This window comes from Anastrepha ludens, chromosome 3 (genome assembly GCF_028408465.1).
Source record: "Anastrepha ludens isolate Willacy chromosome 3, idAnaLude1.1, whole genome shotgun sequence".
Classification (NCBI taxonomy): Eukaryota; Metazoa; Arthropoda; class Insecta; order Diptera; family Tephritidae; genus Anastrepha; species Anastrepha ludens.
Window position 1 is genome coordinate 77959486 of NC_071499.1, and position 22484 is coordinate 77981969.

General features: G+C 34.3%; 1 protein-coding gene across 1 annotated transcript in view; it reads left to right on the top strand.

Moving 5' to 3' along the window:
• Positions 1–9438: 9438 nt before the first annotated feature.
• LOC128857565 (GTPase-activating Rap/Ran-GAP domain-like protein 3) overlaps positions 9439–22484 on the top strand; it is a 187803-nt gene continuing 174757 nt past the window's right edge. Inside the window, exon 1 of the mRNA XM_054093316.1 lies at positions 9439–9605. Coding sequence (XP_053949291.1) covers positions 9439–9605 — 167 coding nt within the window. The remainder of the gene's footprint in view (positions 9606–22484) is intronic.

Sequence of the window (22484 nt, forward strand, 5' to 3'; positions counted from 1 at the left end):
TCTCAAGCTGAAATATACTTGAATATATGACATTGTCTCCCGAAGGGCGGCCGCTAGTAGGAGAAATCGCAAGTCACAGTTTATTAACATAAAAACATACAATGCACCTACCAGCAAATTTGGTGTTTTGCCCCATTAGTGATTCCGTAATTTGATTTAATTAGATTCAGACGTGAATCAGGTGGTACAAATATTTCACTACTGTTTTTTTTTTTCAGAAATATATTCACTCCAATAGTTAAAAGTTTCTTCGGATAAATTTCGAAATTGATTACCTGCTTTCTTGGCTCGTAATCGGGCCATAAATCCCACGGCCTGCTTTGTACATTAGAAATCCTTCACGTTAGTAAAACTTCAGCACTATTGCACAATTAATTCAAGATCGAATTTATAATTAGAAAATTTTTGACGAATTCTAACGGGTTGTGCAACAGAGATAAAGAAGTTTTGAATTTAAATTCATCCTTAAATATTTTCTATGGTCTGACAATATCAAAATACCATGAAGGTCTACGTTCTTTAATGAATGAATGACATTTCGAGTTTTGTGAAAATTGTAATCAGCTACATGGGAGTTCTGGGAGTACGTTGTGGATGCCCTATCGCTTAACAGTACGGGGAATATTTTCTTGTGAATCCGGTGCGGCTTATACTTCAGGAATAATTAAGCGCTCTTTCAAAAGATATTGTTTTCCAATAAGCATAAAGATTTAGATTCTTTCAGGTTTAACAGGTTTTTATGCCTCCTCCGAACGGCAGGCGATTTTTTAGAAGGAGCTTTTTCTTAGCAGAAATACACTCTGAGGTTTGCCGTTGCCTGCCGATGGGTGGCCGCTATCAAAAAGAAACTTTTCTATCAATGGGGTTTTCGAAAGTGCGCGCTTAGAAAAGTATACAATATTCGATTTTCATTTCTATTAATCAAAATATTGTATATAAAGAAAGTAATTGTATAAAAAATTTATTGACGTGTTCTCTGCGGCTGACATGAATATTTGCTGTGTACCTCTACGACGAATGTAAATTTTTAGCAAAACTGGTCGGCGCGCGCCACAGTTTCTTCCATTCACTTGTGGTGAGTGGAGTGGTGAAGACGTTTAGTTCAATGGGTATCAGGGCAAAGGAAATCTATTGCTTTAATAAAACTTTTGCAAATATATTTCATACATAAAAATCAGCTATAAACTATACTGCTTCAAGTTCAAACCGCGTCAAATGAAAGCGCTACTACGTTCTGACAAAATTTTTTTTTGTTTTGCTTTGAATGTTCATTATTTTTTGTATAAGAATATAACTGATTATCTAACAAAAACCATATAAACATAATTTTTAAATTTAATATAAAAATTATAAAAAATTCAGAAACTGTGCAACCCAATTCCACGGTGTTTAATTACAATTTCTTAAAACATATTTACTATGCACTTTTATTTAATTTAACATTTAATTTAACATTAAATTTTGGTCCATTAAAGCGCAAGTTTTAAGTGGCCCCAAAATTGTTGTGAGTTTTTAAAATTGTTTTCCTTGATTTATAAAAAAATGTCGTGCATTGTAAATATTCTAAGGGATTGGAATACTGAACTTGTTTTAGTGATAGCATTTAATGTGTGTATACACATAAATTATGTCAAAAATAATAGCATCTGGCCTAAATCAACAAACTGCCAAACTAAAGAAATCAAATCTATAAAAAAAAGACTGCCAACAGCTGTGCAAAGCTGAGCTGTCCCTTTTGTCTTAAGCATGTCATTTTGAACTCATTTTGAATTGTCCATTTTTTTCATTTAAAGGACGGCGATAGTTGTTCGGTTTGATTACAAGTTAAATGGCCTCATACTTTTTACTGACTTTTTGCATTCAAATGAACCTATTACGTTCATGTGTATGTAGTGGTGTGCGTGCATGCCAAAAATAGGTCGACAACATGGCATAAACAAAGTGTCAGCCACGCTGTGTGAATAATGTAGTGCACGAAAAATGCATTGAGAACTTTTGAATGTGCGGCAAAAAATGAATAAGGGCAGAAAAACACAACTAGACACGAAAAGCGCCAGCACTCATACTCTCGTATTTGCATTCATACTCACATGCAACGTGTATGTCGGGTCGGTTATGACGTCAGTATGTAAACATACTCCAGTACATGATTGTATGTATGAAATAACATTGCATTAACCGGCAGTATTCCTTGGCTTTTTAGCTGGCGCAACGCAAATCCAAGCCACTTTGAAATGCATGGAACGCAACTGAGTGTGCAAATTGAGCGAATATATGTACATACATATGCACTATATTTATGTACTGGTATTAGTATGTTTTTAGACTACTACCCTGCAGCCAAACCTGCTAGTCCTTAACTAATTTGATAACAAATAACTTTGCAGCTGAAGTAGTTTGTCTGCTATCTTTTCTTCAACGCTTGCTACTGGAAATCTTAACACGGCGATGTCTTACGATATGTCAATTACCAGCCTCTGCATCGGTTAAAAAACTAGTCGGCCTTTGCATCAGCTTTGTAGTAGTTGAGATTTGAGAAAAAAAATCTAGTCTAATTTGTGCCTAAAATCTGCGGTTTGGGTTGAGATGAAAAAATAGTTAAAAATGGTTAAATTATGTTTTGATAAAATATTTTGTTATGAAATTGAACACAACACTGATCTTTCTTAGCTTCAAAGTTCTTATTGAACTTTATTAGGTCGTTCACAAGCTGTCGTAAGTGGTGTATGCGCGATGGAGGGAATAATAGGGGGGCGCCTGTCTTGGTATGGTTACTTTTCTTTTAGTGAATTTGACTATATCAGCTGATTTGTATGACGTCACACTGGTTCAATTGATTTGCAATTGGTGTGATCAGTGTGACCAGATTAAAATTTTCGTAACTTGATTTAGCTTTTTTGGTTCTCTAGCCTAGGAGTTTTCGTTCTTTCTTCCTGACATTTGTTTAACCGTTTTTAATAAAAATGTGATGTTTATAATTATATAAATTATAGTTCTTTTAAAATAGCTTTAGTTATTCACTCAGTTCTATTTAGCTTTACATCTTTTTTATCATCTGGTCACATTGTCGGCGATTGCGATTATTGTTGGTGTTGATGATTATTCGTGTGCTATTTGTGTGTGACATCTCTTCGCTTTACTGGCATTCTTCCCCTTATCTTTCGAGTAGTCAAATCTCCCTCTCGCACCTGCATTGTTGCTTAGTTTTGGATATAGAAAAGCACTTAATGGCCCCTTTAAAGAAAATAAAATATCAAATTTTTATTGAACTACTTAAAGAACTTTGTATGCGTGTCAGTTGCATATGTTTACTGTGTGTTACATGAATATGTGCGGACTGTACTGAAAAAGTTTTAAAAATCCATCCTTGTATTTAAAACTTATATTACGAGAATTTATTTAAGGAAAATGCCGAAAAGGGCTTTTTGGTATTTTTGAGGTTGTGTAAAAAGATAACTTACTTCTTTTTCAAAAAGGTCGTTATGGTTTCTTTAGTATTATTTGGAATACTTTTTTCTTTTGCATTATGAATGCACCTCTACGGCTTTATTTCATATTCTGTACATTTAATGGTGAATTGCACTTTCAAAACACCAAATTTTCCAAGAATTAATACATTTTCAATAGCGCTGACATCATCTCAGCATAAACTTTAAATGCAAGAATTGCTTGTTTAGTCCTTTTTTTAATTATACACATTTTTTTTTAAATAAACGTTTTGACAGCAAACATCAAACTCGAAACATTTCGTATTTTGACTATAAAAAAGGACTAAATTTATTGCTAAGAGCAAATAGTTGGCAACACTGCACAACTTCATCAGTGTGACGTCACGTACTCTCTGATGGAAGTTTACTTGTTTCTATAATTGTTTTTTGTGGATGGTATTGTTTCATGTTGTAAAGTTTCTAACAGTTAAATAAATATTTCGAGGACTTCAAACCGCAACCAACTTTTTTTAGCTATGCGAAAACTCATCAAAAGGAATTTTAGGTTATCTTTATAAGTTCTTAAATAATATATATTTTTAGCGGTTTTAAGTTAACTGTTTGCCAGCCATTCTTGAAGTAATGATAACTAAGATTTTTAGAATCCGTTACGCATCAATATTAAAAAATATAAAATAAATAATTGGCACGTCCTCTTCTGTTAGGTGTTTGGACAAGATCCTCCTCCATCAAGACGCACATGTTATTCCATAGAGTTCCGTACGGCAAATGGTATTTATAACGAGCTTTTTCATGGCAGAAATATACTCGGAGGTTTGCCATTGCCTGTCGAGGGGCGATTGCTATTTGAAAAAAACATTTTCTACCATTTCATTTCCATCATTATTAATATCCATCTAATCCACATTGGAAGTACACTTCACCTTTGAAGCATTATTTTTTATAGTAATATATATTAATAAAAGTTGATTTGTTTTGTATATAACTGAAATTGGTTATTTTGTAACAGGTACAATTGTAGTCACTCTCGAACTAGTATGAGTTCTTCCATCAAAAACCAGTTCGTGAATTAGAAAACTTCCTGAATAGTTCAACTTTTCGCTGCAGGGTGGATGTGTATGTATGCATGTTCATTGCTCCAATTATGGTGTATATGTTGACTTAGAAAATTAGGTTTACGACTTTACTCGATTTGTTGAACTCACTTTCTACATTTATGAACGAACACTACTTATATATATACATATAAATATATAATAGGTAGTATAGTACGACTGTTGTAACAATTCAATTACAATAAAATATTATTTTATGCAAAGCCTAACTGGCATAAATCCATTTAGAATTGTAATTTGTTTAAGCTTGTGCAATGCATTTCATTATTGCAGTTGGTTAAATATGTATGAATATATACTGCGGAGTTTTTCATTGGTGTTCTCTTAACCACTTTTTTGCGTCAAATTTGGTCCCGCCTTTTTCATCTTAACTTTTGGTAGCAAGATTCCAACCTGAACATTGCGTTCCCTCCATAGTTATTGGGTATTTGTGGATGATGTCCGAACGATGACTGAAGTATGGTTGCTTTAATGGCTTCAAGCTGCTGATGAAGTTTACCAGTTTGTTGCGTAACAAAGAGCAGGGCAACTAAGGAGAAAGTACTGAGATGATTCCGCTTCATTCGTCACACAGGTAATCCAAAAAGGGCTCGAAGTACTCCCGAGTCTTACAGCATACATACCTCGCAGATATTGTACTGTAAGAGCTCCTACCAAATTCAAGAGGGGCAATTTTGTCAACCTCAAAACATCACTCGAATGCCTCCGATACAGATGTGGTAAGAAAAATTTGTCGACCTCACATGTTTGCCTTACTTCCTCGGCGCTTGCTGAATTGAAGAGAACTTTGATTTTCTATTTGTTACTCCGACGACTTTTCGTGAAGTTTTTCCAAGTAACCTGAACAAAGCATCGGGCAATAAATAGGCCCTCTTTGAACAAAATCGGTTCACAACTTACCATTACTTTCTACCAAGTTTTGGCCTATGCGTGACTAATAAGCGGTTGAAATATTCTACACTTCTAATTTCGGTTGTTTTCCGCTGAATTGGCAGTATTAAAGATATTAGAAGTATTAATGAAAATTATTATATTAATAGGTCTATTTATAAGTTCGTGCGGTTTTACAACAGATGGCGTAACTTGATTATTATTCCATCGATCCACATTTCCAAACATTCATTGGAGAGCTACTGTCGTAAGGCACAAACGTCAGTATAAGTTTTTTATTTGAAGCGTAAACAACAATATTTTTACCACACTTGAAAATGTCGAATTTCGTGCCAAATAATGTGTTTTTGCGGGGAATTCTTCTTCATTATTTTAATATGAAGAAAAAAGCAGCCGAAAGTCATCGTATCTTAGTGGAAGTTTATGGTGAGCATGCTCTATCTGAGCGAACGTGCCAGAAGTGGTTTGCACGCTTTAAAAGTGGTGATTTTGGCTTGGAAGACGAAGAACGCGAGGGTGCGCCGCCAAAGTTCATGGATACCGAATTGGAGGAATTGCTCGATCAAGATCCGGCTCAAACGCAAGAAGAGGTTGCAAAAACTTTGGGAGTTGATCAATCAACCATTTCCAAACGTTTAAAAGCCATGGGAATGATCCGAAAGGTAGGCCATTGGGTGCCGTATGAATTGAAGCCAAGAGACGTTGAACGCCGTTTTATGGCATGCGAACAACTGCTTCAACGGCACAAAAGAAAGGGTTTTTTGCATCGAATTGTGACTGGCGATGAAAAGTGGGTCCATTACGACAATCCAAAACGTCGGGCAACGTATGGATACCCTGGCCATGCTTCAACATCGACGTCGGCGCAGAATATTCATGGCCTGAAGGTTATGCTGTGTATCTGGTGGGACCAGCTGGGTGTTGTGTATTATGAGCTACTGAAACCGAATGAAACGATTACGGGGGATGTCTACCGACGACAATTGATGCGTTTGAGCCGAGCACTGCGAGAAAAACGGCCGCAATACGCCGATAGACACGACAAAGTTATTTTGCAACATGACAATGCTCGGCCACATGTTGCACAAGTGGTCAAAACATACTTAGAAACGCTCAAATGGGATGTCCTACCCCACCCGCCGTATAGTCCAGACCTTGCGCCATCCGATTACTATCTCTTCCGATCGATGCAACATGGCCTGGCTGACCAGCACTTCCGTAATTACGATGAAGTCAAAAAATGGATCGATTCGTGGATTGCGGCAAAACCGACCGAATTTTTCACAAAGGGAATCCGTGAATTGCCAGAAAGATGGGAAAAAGTAGTAGTAAGCGATGGACAATATTTTGAATATTAAATTTGTAACCATTTTACGTCAATAAAGTTTCAAATTTCGAAAAAAAACCGCACGAACTTATTCATAGTCCTATTATATAATACGAAATTGTGACTATTCCATTTTTTCTTGGAAAAAGAGAATTTTTTTGTATCAGCAAAGTGAAGCTTTTTCTGCGCTGTTTCTAATAAACTTGGAACAGAGTGAACTTTAAATGCAAAATGCAGTTTCGATAAAGTTTTGTTTTAGTTCCGCCTGTTGTTTGCCAGCAAAGAAATAATTATCTTTTCAAAAGTTAAGCACCAGTGCGCTATTAATGGAAGAGTAGATAAATTTCTGCTAATAATTTTGGTAATTTTATAATATGTTTTAAGAGTTCCAACAGAATAACAAGAAAGACAATGAAAACATGTTAATTAGTTACAAAAGTATATGTGCATATGTATTTGAAAGAATGTGCGTTAAATTTCTAGAGCACAAAGTCAACAGTTTAAGGTCGCCGAAGAAGGTAATTAAATCAAGTAACAAAATGGTCTATAACAGAGTAAAAAAAAAACTAAAACCACTAGTGGAAATTGAACAAAGGAAAGAAAAGAAGGAAATTCCAAATTTACAGCGATTTCTCGCTAAAGGTGTTTTTATTTCGGTTGAAAATAATCGTTTGACAGATTAAATGAAAAAACAATTTAAATTGTTAAGTTTAATTCTTGTTATAGGATTTTTTGACGAAAAATATTATCATGGTAATCCTAAAAAATGGAGTAAAAAACAGGTTTATCGTTTTTTTCGGTTATTTTTTAAGGCCTAGAACTTATTACATATTTCAACTGAGACCTCAAACTTTAAACACCAAATAATATAAAATTTGTCCAATAACATTTGATCCTGGATTAGATTAGATTAGATTTGGGGTGGGTTGGACAAGTCAAAGCTCTCAGTCAGGAGACCATTGTACTACATCCGATTTCAGTAGAAAGAATAGAGAGATAGAAAAAATAAAATGTGGGTGGTAAGACGCAAAAACTTGTTTGAGGTCACCCTTACACAAATCTCTTGGACTCATTGATGAATGTCAAGAGATCCGGAAGAGAAAGAGTATGAACTTTATCCATACTCAGTACATTGCAACCCTATATCCTAAGTCTGATTCTGCAAAACCACGGACATCTACAGGAAAAATGATGTGCAGTGTCGTCATCCTCAAGAGAGGAATGGCAGCCACAGGCGTTGTGCCCTGTGATTACACCCACCAGTACTCTCAGGTCGTTTCTGCTGAGTTTTATTTTCCTATTTGGTTCTTTCACAAAGCACTTGGTTACTCTGAACGAGTTCAATCCAGACCTATGGGTACACCTCATGAAGTCGCCAATCCATAGTTGAATCGATGGAGAATTGACACCTAGAAAAGGTTCAGGGCCTAGTGGCAACTTGCAGAGTCTTCATTAGCCAGTTTATCAGCTAACTCGTTACCTGTAATACCACAATGTCCAGGCACCCAAATAAGACTAACTTTGTTGTGTTTTGCAACACTGTTCAGTTTTGTCTTTCATTCACTCACTAACTTCGAAGACTGTAAGTTCTCCTATTGTGGAAAAATATCAATATCGTACACCGCAAAATTAGATATGCAAATTTTTGTTTTCGAAACAAATTTTTTTTGATAAAAAGTTATAAAGAATCCAAGGAAAGTTTTAAAAACTTCGAATTTGCACTTTGCTGCCCTAAGATTTTTTAAAAACTTGAATTAAAATCCGTTGCAGTTTTCTAATTTTTTTATAAATTTTGGAGCATAAATTTATATGGTTTCCTTTTAAACAGGGAGCTATACTTTTATACAAAAACAATGAACTTTCTTTTCCAAGTTTTGAGTCACTGAAATTTTATTCTATTGGCGAACGCTTCCTTGGGTGAACACACTTTCATATACACCATTATACAATCGGACATTTTGGCAAAACTGTGTATCGTTTTCCAAGCAAAGTTCAGGATATTTAACTAGAGAATAAATATCGAGCTCTCAGTGCCTGATTTTTGTTTGTATTATAATTCGAAAACGAAAAGAGCACTTTGCAACACTTTACAATTGGCCAACATAGTCAAGCTAGAATTCCATAACGAGCATTTCAACTGACAAATCTTACGCCTGTCACGTTTTGTATAAAATGATAATTTAAGTACTGAGCTGCGGGCATTTCTGCTAAATCCTCCTACGATTTCAAGGGCACAAGAGCATAGTTCATGAAAATTTTTCATATGCTCAGTCACCTCAATATATTCGCTAACGGGACACAACGAAATGAAACCAACTCAATTTGAACAACGAACAAAGTAACAAACAAAGTAACAAACATAAACAAACAAACAATAAATAATTAAGAACAAAAGTACAAATAAAGATTTTTAATGAAAAACAATGAAATGGTAAACACAGCACAAGGAAGCAGCAGCCAATAATTAAGACAAAGAAACAACAAAAATTGAATAAAGGACCATAACAGTGAAACCTGCCGAATATATGGCTGCCACAGCTGCTCGGCGAAGATGCACAATAAGGGAAACTAGAACACAAGAAAAACACTACGAACCACAACAACAACTAATACTGAGTATAACAATCTAAGAAACTAGGCTGCTAGGCTGACAATAATGCTGTGCTTCAATCTAAAACTGGCTACCATCTTTCGATCGTATCGCGAAGAGAATATACGTGACCGCAGTCAAAGTTTATGCGCGCCACCAACTACACATCGCGCCCCACCGCACAAGGATATCGGAGCGTTGCGTGTGCTGCAGCGGCGCGCATCGAGTGTTATGTAAGTATGTAGCGTGTATGTATGTAACTTATATATGGATGTACATAAATGTAAGTAAGTGTGCTTGTGATGGTACCTAAAAGCAAATAGGTTAAAGTGCACTTCTAGACAGCAACAACAGCTACATCAACAAAATTGAACTGAAAATTCAAAACACTTTGCCAGTTATCGTGTGGCTACCACTGCTCCTAACCACATGCTACCATAGCTACTCTTGCATATGCATATGTATTTTTATACAGACATATGTATCCATACAATATAAGTGTCCCTGCATTATTAGTTTGTGTTCAAGTAGCTGTAGCATCAAAACAAATCTGTATATAGATGTGTGTTGACTAAGTGACAGTTGCATGAAGTGTCGAAGCTATTTGGGAGGAATGCAGATTTGATGTTCAATTAATTTCGTGTATGCATGCGTTTTCTATTTTCTGCATGCATACGTGTGTGGGTTGCTTGTATACTTCGAAGAACCACAAAAGCTTATACTGTGGATATAGGAATTATTTTTTTAATTTGAAGCGAAGATGTCGAATTGGAGGAGGTAGATGAAGAAGAAGAATTTACATATAACTATAGCTACACCATTAATATTACAATATATAAGTGTATGTAGGTACTACCTCATATAAACTACATCTATGTAAAGTTCAAATTATCAAATTACTTCGCGTTCTAAAAATCGTACATATTTGGACTCGTTTACTATAATTCTCGCAAATCGGTTGCAAAAAAATATATGTAAATCTGTATATTTAAGTATGTTCATATAACAATTTAACACATGCTAAGATTTCACCTTGAGCCTTTCTTAAATAACCTCTTCATTTACTAAAATTACTTTGAATTCATTTTTAATTAACTCGGTGTTGTACGGAAGGGCTAAATATTGCGCTCCACATAAATCGATCCGCCCTTACATTCACAAGTTTAAGTGGTTACAATGTTTTAAATTCAAATGTGTAAACATGAGGTGAACTAAACTTTTTATGCACTTATCTTAACCCGTCCGAGTTTTTCATCGAAGACCCATCATAAAAACCTCAGTTTAAAAATCTTTTGGAATAGTTTAACCATTTAATTACCTCTTTCAACTATCTTTCATAACAGCTGTTTTGAAAACGGATTAGAAGTGCACATTTAAGTATGAGTTAGGGAATCAAAATCTACTATAAAACATCCCTCGTTAAACTATGCTGAAGAAGTCTGAGCACCAAAATTTGATTTAATTTGAATCTAAAATTTATACATGATTTTTTAAATAAATTAATACCACGTTCGGCTAAAAAAATTCGGCCCTCTATACTGGCATTGTCTCCAGGAAGTTAAGAGGTTGTCCACCTGCTCTTTCATAGTTTTTATTTTGTTTGTTCGTATTAACTACCAACTGTTGGGCAGCGATATGAATAAATAAATATTTTTCGAGAAAAATTGGTATATTGCTTAAAACAAAATCGCTTACTTCATTTAAATAATTGTTAGGGCCCAGCCGAAAGTCTTCGAATGTAGCTCTGTGTTAGTTTTATTGTATGTAATAATTTCGTTATTTTTTAAAGTTTTATAAAATAAAAGAAATAAAAAATAACATGTTTAGGCATGACTCTAAAGAACTTTTAAACCCACTCCAAAATCGAAATTTACTAGACAATTATAATTATTTTTATTATGAGGGGACTTAGCACTCTGACCTGAAATATTAATTGCTCTTATGGATTCAGAGAATTTCTCTGAGCGGAATAAATTGAATAAATTTAGTGATTTAGCTTCACTAGATCAGTCAGTTGAGATGCGGTTTGTGAAATCGCGTGTATTGTTATTTTTTTTTAGGACCTCCTACTTTGACTGTGCATAATATTGTCATTAATAATTTTTACTTTTTTGGGTTAGCTTTTAATGTAATATTAATAATCAATAAGCAAATGACAAAAAAAGTGATGGTAAATTTTTTTTTATTTCATTTGTACAGAGCTTTAAAAACCAAGCGAAATTTAAGCCTCTACACCAGAATACCCCCTGAAGTCCAATATCTTCGGTTCGTTTAACATTTGAAGATTTTTTTTTTAGTTTTGAAAAACATTTTGTTTTAATGTTTTTTTTTAATATAAAAAACAATATTTAAAAAACATTAAAACAAAATGTTTTTCAAAATTAAAATAAAATTTCCTGTTCTGGAAAAGAAACAATATGAATTATTTTTTTGTTAATAGTTTTAATATTCATAATAGGATTCCCATAACTATTCCAAATCTGTACAGTTTACCAGTGATTAAGAAATTGAAAAGAGCTTTGCAAGTGTTTAACATTTTCACCAAGTTCCTTGTTTTGAAAATAATGTTCAAGTAGATTAGGAGGATGTCAAAAAAAGCATCATCAAACACATGTTTGTTTATTTTCTTCGGACATTCATTGCACTTTCAACAGATTTTATGACCTGTGTAATACTCTATCTGGAAGAAAAACTTATTTGCCAATATGGTATAAAAATTGTTATCACCTGTATGTATACAATAGGCCGGGTCGATTTGTGGGGAGGCAAAAAAATCGCCCATTGCTCTGTGAAAATCATATTCTAGGGATCAAAATAAGAAACTTAGCCGAAGGAACCATACCTCTAAAACGATTTCTGATTCTGATTTTTTCATGCAAAGGCCAAAAATGGAGATATTTTGAGATTGGGGGACATCAGAATTCGTTTTAGAGGTATGGTTTCTTCGGCAAAGTTTCTTATTTTGATCTCTAGAATACGATTTTCACAGAGCAATGAGCGATTTTTAAATCGACCCGCCCTAGTATACAAGGACTAATTTTCCACAAAAATGGTCACTGAAAAAGCCTAAACTTCTGCAAATTTTTTGGTTTTCAGCTTGCACCTAGTAACTGCTTTATCAACATAACTCGGTGAGTTGACGTTTCCTCACAAAAATATGATTAAAGGATCGAAGGGATAAACTGATTTTTTTCTTAAAATGGTTCTGTAGGCGAAAGATCGTCACAAAAAATTTTAATTTCACGATATCAAATATATCAATATTTTTTATATAAATATTTATTTACATAAAATAGAGTTTAGCAACTTATAAACCTTGTGGTCGCTACAAATAAAAGGCGATGAAAATATCGTCAATGAGCAGGTTAGCGATTTTATTTGTGTTAGTGCATTTTCTACGTAACTCTCTTGAGGTGAATATGTTGTAAAATCTTAATAATGTTAAACAATTTTTATATACAGCCATTCCAAATTGAACACAACAAGCTTCAAGCTGGAGCTTGTTAATAAGCTAGTACATTAATTTCGAAAATGGCGGAAAAGCACATAAAAAATGTTGACATTTTCTCCACAGAAGTTATAGAGGTGACAAAATAATAAAAGACCCGAAAGTTTGTATAAGTCAGACACTATTTCAATCTGATTATCTTCATAATTTTTCAAGCAAAATAATTGTTTAGAAAGTTTTTAAGAATTTGTTTTCAAAATTTCGGAATATTGAAAAAAATCGTTTAAATAAGATATTTTCAAAGGCTTCAGAAGTTATCACAAACAAAGAAACAATAACATACAGAAGTATATTAAAAAAATGAATTGCCCGAGAAAGTTAAATTCTTTCTAAACTTAATGTGAGGGAATGGATTTGTTTTTAAATGCTTCAGTTCAAGCTAAATTTTGAGGATATGGAATGGAATTTTTAAAATTTAAAAATTGGGCCTTATAAAACATTATTTTGTAGGAAAAATTATGAAGATAATCAAATACTGTCTGTCCTATAGCGTTTCCAAACGATACCCGATTTATGTAAATAGGATTAGAAAATGTTTACTTATATGAGTAAAATGCTTTAGTATCTCTTACTAAGGAGTCCATAACTATTCTGAAAACCAATTTGAAAATTTATAATTGTAGTTTTACATAGTTTAATATACATTTAATAAATTTAGTTAATTTATTAATTGTTTAATATTTATTTTAAATTCAGTTATTGCTTTAATATGGATGCAAAATTTGAGCGAAATCGAAAACAATGTTGCATGAAACCGTCACTTTTTGCTACATTTAATATAGACTGGATGTTTGCATGCACTGGATCACAATGCGCACGTTTTGTCCGTTGCCCGTTGGGACAACATGACATACACTAATGTCGTATTATATATAAAACGTGGAAAGATGTCGCAATAAAAGCATTGGTATAAAACACAGGTATCTTTGATTGACTGCAAAATAGCTTGAATTCCTTGCCTGCATTGTTGCTGTGCCAGACTTGTCGAACGGTATTCTTCATATTATGCAAATGCACACAATCTACTCAGCTGTCAGTTGCATACCTTATCGCAACGGACGAAATGCATTCATTGTGGCAGGCCTGTGAACATTTGAAGGGCAAGCAAGCGTCAAAATCAGCACACAAGAATTTTGGTCGTGTCTTATAATCAAATTGATTTTTAGACCTTCACTCCACATACGACGTGACCGATTTTCCTTTGAATTTCATGCGTATGCCAGTTACATCTTATATGGTTGTAGGTCAAGTTCTTAGTGAATATGAAGAAAATTTTTGGAAATGACGTTAAATTGGCACCTTTACAACGGTTGAAAATTCTTTAAAGGGAGAACAAAATATTAATTTATCTACCTACACATTAAATAACAAATTAAATTATTCTACAAGTATTGTAGAATATAACAAATAAAAGCGCTGCAAAGCAAACGATACTCTTGAAATAATGAGAAGGTAAAGGTAGACTGTTCGATGCTATAATTCTTTATCTATATTCGTAAAAAAAGGGTTTTTAACATTTAATTTTTGTTTTGAATTTTTTTTTCAAATATTTCAATTGTTAATATCGTTCCGTAATAATACAAGCTAACAACTTTTAATATTTTATGTCATTAAAACTCTTAATAGAGCTACCTCTACTTCACGCCTCTGACAACTCTCTCACTTTGCATCATTTTTGCACCAGTTGAGAGAGTATATAGATAAATTGAATGTCTAGTCTTTGAATGAGGTATTTCCAAATCTTGGCCATTCACCACATTTTATTCAAGGGCATTAAAATGCGCATACCAATTTGTCTACAAATTCCGCCCGCCGTATGTCCTTCATGCAACACGTGATGCCGCAAGTGGTGACGGTGGCGGTATACACTTATGTTACTTGCGTTAGTATGTGTATGGGTACAGCGGAAACGTATTGCCTCTCTTACATAATGTCAACATAGTTATCGTGTTTGCAATTATCTATCTATTTATACATGTACTCGGATGTATACATACATTAATGTTATCCAAAAAACAAAGCAGATGTTGGGCGAATTGTGGAATATGCCTACTACTATATATGAAACAGATTTTATCTTGAGTTAAATATATAATAAATTTAGAGGGCCAGCCTTCTGTAATACATGGTGGCGCAAAATTAATCATCATATCGGAAGATATATAATTTTTGCAAATGGCGTCGTACGTCAAACATATTTGACAGCTCCAGTATACAAAGAGGCAAGCAATGGAGCGTGCAAAGGTCTAAATAAAGATTTCCATATTTCAAAATATTTTTTTTTTTATTTAGTAAAAAAGTTATTCCAATTTGGATGATTAATCTTGAGCCAGCTTCCACATATTGAATTGGTGCAGCTGACGAGCTTCTCAATGTTGGTTGGTTGACTGATTAGTTGGCCATTTATTCAAATACCATCATGTTGCTAAAATTTTGAGACTCATACACCTAGAAGAGATTGCGTGAATGCAGACTTTTTTTACAATTTCATACAGTTGATGCTTCTGATAAAATTGTCTGAAAATATTTACTTTCAAATGATTATTTTTAATAATTTTAAGCTTATTTAATATAACTAACTTCTTTTTCATAAAAGTTATTACTCAATATCTTGAAGTTTTTTTTTTGTTTTCGTGGGTATTCATTATTTTTTTATAAAAGTATAGCTTATTGACTAACAAAAACCATTTAGTGCATTTGGCATCTGAAGAAAATTCGCAACGCCATCAAGGAAAAATTATTTAAAGTATCAACGGGATTTTTCAGCAGTTTTAAACTGGTCCTTTTTTACTAAAATTAATAACTGCATATCCCAAATACTTTCCAGAAATTCGAACTAAAAACAGTGGAATTGGTATGAACATTTTTATATAAAATTTGTAATTTGAACTTATGTGCTTTTTGTTAGGTCATATGCTGTAGGTAATTTTATAAGAAAATAACGAAGGCTCAAACGAAAAAAGAAGAAAACATTCAAAATTTTATGCTATCGTTTACAAAAATTCGCGGATAATGATGTCACTATGCGACCCTGCGTTGTTATGCTGCAAAATCCGCGAGCTGTTTTCCCACAAATCCTTTCTTTAATAATATTCCTTATTAACTGTCTGACCCTCTGGTCAAAGTTCGTGGTGTCCAATACCATGGTAGTCCCCAAAAATCTGAGTATCGCTTTCTTTTTTGACAGAATCGATGTGGTTTTCTTGGTCTTGGTTCATTTGGAAGTCTGCACTCACTCGCCTGATGTCAGGATTTCTGGTCGTACTCATAAATCCACGTCTCGTTGAGTCGAATTCAGCCTTACAAATCATGTCTTTGGTGATATCAACGCGGTCTCTTTTTTGCATGGAGTTCAGGTTCTTTGGAGCCAACTTTGCAGATACATGGCGCAAATCATTTAATATTTAAAATGTTCCGAATGGATCCATAAGCAATGTTCTTGTCCTCTGATGGTTAATTTGTGGTTATTGATAAACTTTTCTTTCACTTTATTGATATTTTTTTCAGCTTTCGACGTCGATGGCCTGCCACTACATTCGTCATCCTTAATGGACTAACGATCTCTTCTAAAGCGTTCATGCAAATCGTAAAAGTCTGTTTTCTTTATTGAATTATTACCAAAACAGTTGTTTCAACATTTCTAAGGCCTTCGCACCAAATCCGTTTTTAAATTTAATACAAACTCATTGTTGGAAATTAAAATCCATTTTTAAAATAAAAAAAAATCGAAAACACGTGCAGAGGTTAATTACTCAAGATGGCGTAACACATTGCAAGCAAAGATAATAAAATTTTGGTAGGAATGTTAATTACAGATGTGTTAGTTGGCTGGGAGCGTTAGTTGGCGGTTGTTCCTAGAGCTTTTTGATCAAAGTGGTATATCCCAATATATTGGAAATATAGCGCTTAAGTCAATTTCGAGCCCCCGAGTTTTTAAAGAAGCTATTTTTAATTAATAAATAATTAGTTATATCTATGAAAATGGAAAGTAGGAAAAATACATCTCGAGTTGAAATTAAAAAGTATTTCAAACGAATTATTTGTAATTAGGTTGCCGATTGAAAAAAAAATTAAAAATTTGAATTTTCTGTAGAACCCGAATATGCTAGGAAAAGGTACCCGCCCTAATGTATGAACATACACTTCAACTTAAAATACGCACTTTGCGGTTGGCATTAGGAAAGTAAACAGAACAATTCAACGTGGGCTTAACTGAACTTTGTTATCAATATTTACAAGTATTCCCTGCAGAAAATGCCTGAACTTGTAAATTAAGTTTCTTACTCACTGTTCGTAATAGGACCCCTAGGATAATGACAAATATATCACCAACTCGTATTAATTTAAATGTGACAAACAAATAATTAATCAGTCATTAGCCAAATAGGCCAATTTGTTTACTTTATTCCCAAGCAATAGAAGTTATAGTTGATATTTCGTAGACCAGCACATCGTCACAAAAAACTACTTTCAAGTCTTCAGCAGGTTTCCAACCCACTTCATTCGCATGCTAGACCAGTGCACAACTCACTGTACTTAGGTTAGTTTGTCTTTATTACACCCAGTCTTTTTTACACGATTTTGAAACAACACGGTTCACTAATAATTTTTTTTACATGAAATTTTCCTTCTTGCACAAGTCTCAAAACATAATGCCTTATTAAGTAAACATTTGTCGTGTAAGATTAAGTAAAGATACATACATAGGTACATATGTCCTTTCAAAAACTATGGAATATGAACATTTTAGAACTAACCAAGTCCCACAGTGCATTACAATTTCAACGTCATATGTATGTCGCGTGTAGCTAGATAACAATATTGTACAATATTTGAATCATTTTTTATTGAATAAAAAAATTATTGTGAGTGATGGAAGTCTTTGCTATTACGAAAAAACGCACTGGAGGCCGTTAATAATTTGAATAAATGACGACAGATTGGCTGGACATATCTGGCATAGCATCTGAAGCTTTACTCTATATTAATTTAAATTTTTTTTGTAATAAAAATAATTTTTTGTTTGTTTTATAAATACTTATACAATAAGGATTTCTTCTTTATTACTTCTTTTGTACGGTTTTTTGGGAAAATATTTAAATTTATTTTATCTTACACGATTTTTTTAAATTGCGGAATGCGAGGTGTGTCCTACGTACATGCCCGTATTGTTTTTGTACACTTGTCAACGATGATCCAGATTTGCTTAAAAGGGTCATAACTGATGACGTACCCTGGGTGTATAGTTATGACATCGAAACAAAAGCCCAACCGTTCAAATGGAAGAGTCCAGGAGAGCCAAGAGTCGATGGCAGAAAATCGCCGAACACGCAAACTCTTCTTTTATTTATGCCTCTCACAAACCAACTAAACTAATGTAGCATATATTACTAAAACCGTGAGTATATCTTCGAGACAAGTGTACCAACATAAAAAAAATTATAATCGAAATTCGAATGTACGTAGCCCGCGAAATTTGAAATCTTCACTTTATTTATTGAACACACCTCGTATATCCTCAAATCTACCTCATTTCAAATGTTTCATTTACAAATTTTTTGTGTACGCTTTTCTAAGGAACGTATGTAAAAAAGGAGGTGGGTGTACTTTATTAATATAAAGGCCAACTATTCTGAGACTAGTTCAGCTTCATGCTCATAGACCTGTGATCTCTAAGACCTACTAGTGTGAATATTAATTATAATATATTCTTACGAGTTCGAGGCTTTATAATAAGATGATTTATCTTTTACTTGGCCATCTCGTAAGAGATGTTTAGCTCTCCTTCAAGCAGAAAAGATATTAAAATCAGTTTCTAAGAACGCAAGAAAGAATTTCTAGTTATGCTGTGTTTCCTTAGCACGTAATTCGCTCTTCCAATAGTAATTTGTTCTCTAATTCATAACTCACGTCCCAATTAACCCCAAAAATAAACAACGCATCATACAAAATATTGAGACCGCAGTAGCTATTGAAGGAACTGCATCTTCTAAAAAGTGTGAAGTAAGGCGTTTTTCAATAGGTGCGCTTCAACTTTTTTCCCGATAGGGAGGGCGAACGACGCAATATTTTTTATTTTTCGCTTGTCATTTGTAAACTTCATTAGTATACATTTCATCATGGAACGCTACACACTTGAGCAACGATTGCAAATTGTGCAAATTTTTTATGAAAATAATCGTTCTGTTACTGCTACTTTAAGAGCATTTTTTCCAAAAAATCATCTTCAGTGATGAAGCTCACTTTTGGCTCAATGGCTTTGTCAACAAGCAAAATATGCATTACTGGGCAGAAAGCAATCCACACGTGATTCATGAGGCACCGTTGCATCCCGAAAAAATCACTGTTTGGTGCGGTTTACATGCCGGCGGCGTAATTGGCCCATATTTTTTCGTTGACGAGAACGATCGCCACGTTACTGTGAATGGAAATCGATACCGCGACATGATAAACGATTATTTTTGGCCGCAATTGAATGGTATGGACTTAGACGACATGGGGTTTCAACAGGACGGGGCCACAAGCCACACAGCACACGCTACAATTGATTTGTTGAAGAGTAAGTTCGATGAGCGCATTATTTCCAGAAATGGACCGGTCGAATGGCGGCTGCGCTCGTGTGATTTGACGCCTCTAGACTATTTTCTTTGGGGTTATGTGAAGTCATTGGTCTACAGTAACAAGCCGGCGACGATTTGTGAGCTCAGAGCGAATATTGAACGCGAAATTGCTGGAATTTCGACCGATTTATGCAAAAGAGTGGTCGAAAATTGGGTTCAACGATTGGACTTCGTAAAACGTGCACGCGGTGGTCATGCAAAAGAAATCGAATTTCATACTTAAATGTATATGTTCAAACTCGATAATAAAAAAAAATTAGTTAAAAAAGTCAAACCGTTTGTGTTTTATTCAAAAAAAAAAGTTGAAGCGCTCTTACTGAAAAACGCTTTAATTATTAATATGTGCACCTTTAAGCGGGAAGAGAGTAATAAGTCCGTGGAAAATTTTATACAAACTATATAAGTAAAATAAAGTAAAATCTTATTTTTAACACATTTTTCTTCATCACTGATATTCAAATAATGTTCGCCAGTTCCAGCTCACTACCTCTATGCTCGATTAACTTGACAAAAATTTGCATGCTAGCGAGTATGGTTGGACCTCATTACACTGGTATAACTCACAGCCTTATAAACACATGTAATATAAGGCACGTCTATTTCCGCGCTGCCAATATATGTTCATATAGGTATACTGCGTTGCCCATATTCGACGGACCCATGTGTTCTTTTTTTTAAATCAAAGAAAAACACAATTTTTTTGATGTTGACGATAATAATCATTTTATTTGGTTCAAAAAGATTTGTTGACATCACTTTTTGAATATGATATCTCTCAAATGGCCGCCTTGAGCCTGTCGACGAATAATTGGCATCACAAAAGTGGTTATCATATCGCGATAACGCTCTTGATTGACGATAACAGCTTGACCATCTTCATTTTCGAAGAAACACGGCCCAATAATCGTTTTCGCACTAACGCCGCACCAACCAGTGACTTTTTCGTCGTAAAGAGGTACCTCTTGAATTTCGTGAGGATTTTCAGTGGCGTAAATACGGAAATTTTGCTTGTTTACCGTCCCATTCAATAAGAAATGAGCCTCATCGGACATGATGAATTGGTTCTTCTTCTTCTTCTTTTGACTTCTTTTGTTGAATGTAAATTTCAACAATTTGGGAGCCTCGCGTGGCATAAAATGTTCCATCTGCTTGGACTATCGCTTCCAACGCAATATATCGTTAAGCGATCTGACGTCTCTGTCAAAAGGGTTGCCAGATGGGTCCGTCGAATATGGGCAGCCCTGTAGAACTATGTAGTAAAATTGTAGTAAATGAGTGGCGTGCTTTTACTTAGCTTTCACATAAAATCAAGCTAGTGAAAAAGGAATCAAAATACAGATTTATTGATCTCCTTGCAATGATTGCCGAAGTATGTACCAGCTAAAATACTTATCATACTTATATATACAGTAAAGGTTTAAAGTCTACATACAGCTCAGTAAGTGAATTTATTAACAATATCGCAGGGAGTTATTAACTAGTTTTGGCAACTTATTTGCCGTTTAATTTTAATAATTTTTTAACAAGTATAGGTATAATTCATTCTCCTTGAAAAACCACATATAAGTAAATCCAAGCTCCACGTTAAACAATAATTAAAAAATGTTGATCAAAATTTAAAATTTTTTAATCTTTAGGAAATTTTCGAGTATGCTGTTTTATAGTCCATTGAATTTGGGGCTAGTTTAATGGAGCTCAAAATTTGCATTGACTTTTATTTTATTTATATTTTTGTTGCCAGTGTTGGGTGTTTTCTTTAGCATATAAAAAATGTAGCGCCTTCAAAATTGTTCTAAAGCATAGAAAGTTTGAAATTTTGTTAAATATTTTTTGAAATATGAAACTTGGATTTATATGATTTTTGTAGAACTATGAGTTTTATTTTCATACAAAACTTATTAAAATTATATAAGAAACAAATATATAGTCAAAGTATTTATTCAATGCACTGTATGTCTTATCTTCGTTATTCGTGGGTGTTATTTAGTCACAAATTTGCAGTGGACGGGTGAACAAAGTGCGTTCGCAATCGAAGCGTATTTCAAGGCCAATGATTCATGTGCAACAGCTCATCGTAGATTTTGTTCACGTGCAATATTGGACGTTTACGTGGTGCCCCAAGTGAAGACTACATTCGATCATGGGTGCGAAGGCAATCACCTGGGCTCACGCGGACATAGAGAGCAAATTAAAATATTGAACTAAAGCTACAATTTTTCACAATAAACCGGATCAGTTCGCGCGCAAAAGAGCAGTAGCCGTGGGATTTCGAAAAACTGTAGTGGGTAAAATATTGATTAGACTTCGGCCTTTCAAAACTCAAATAAGGCAAGCAGTTAACCCTAACGATTAAAATTTGTGTAAAAATGTCCATGAGATAATGTTGGAGCGATTACGTACGGTAAACAATATCCTTTGGAGTGATGAAACCCATTTTCATTTCAAGGCGAGTGACCCATTGAGAACAAATAGGAGTTGCTGATCATCTAAACGGCCCACTACTAAAACATCAACAGTTACTTCAAAGTGCCAAAGTCAAGCAGTGGAATAATTGGACCGTATTTTTATGAAAATCCTCGAGGACAAACAGTGTCTGTGGACGGTGTCTCCTACTGGCGCATGCTGAACGATTATTTTCTGTCAATAATGAGAGGGCATTCTTCCTTCAGTGCAATCACATGGTTTTAGCAAGATGACGCCACGCCGCACACGGCCAGAGAGATCATGGCGATATTTCGTGATATCTTCCTGTCGGTAGACACAGTCTCTATCGACTTTTTTCTGTGGGGGACCTCAAAAGTAAAGTCTATTTAACAAATTGAACGGCTATCCCAGCGCTAAAAAATATAACGTTCGCTAGGTTAATGGCAGCCCAACAGCACTTCTCTAACGAGTGGCTTGAAGTACGTAGGCCAGATTCCAAAAGCATATCCAACGTAGGTGTCAAATTTAGAGGAAATAATTTAAATAAAATAAAATCCATA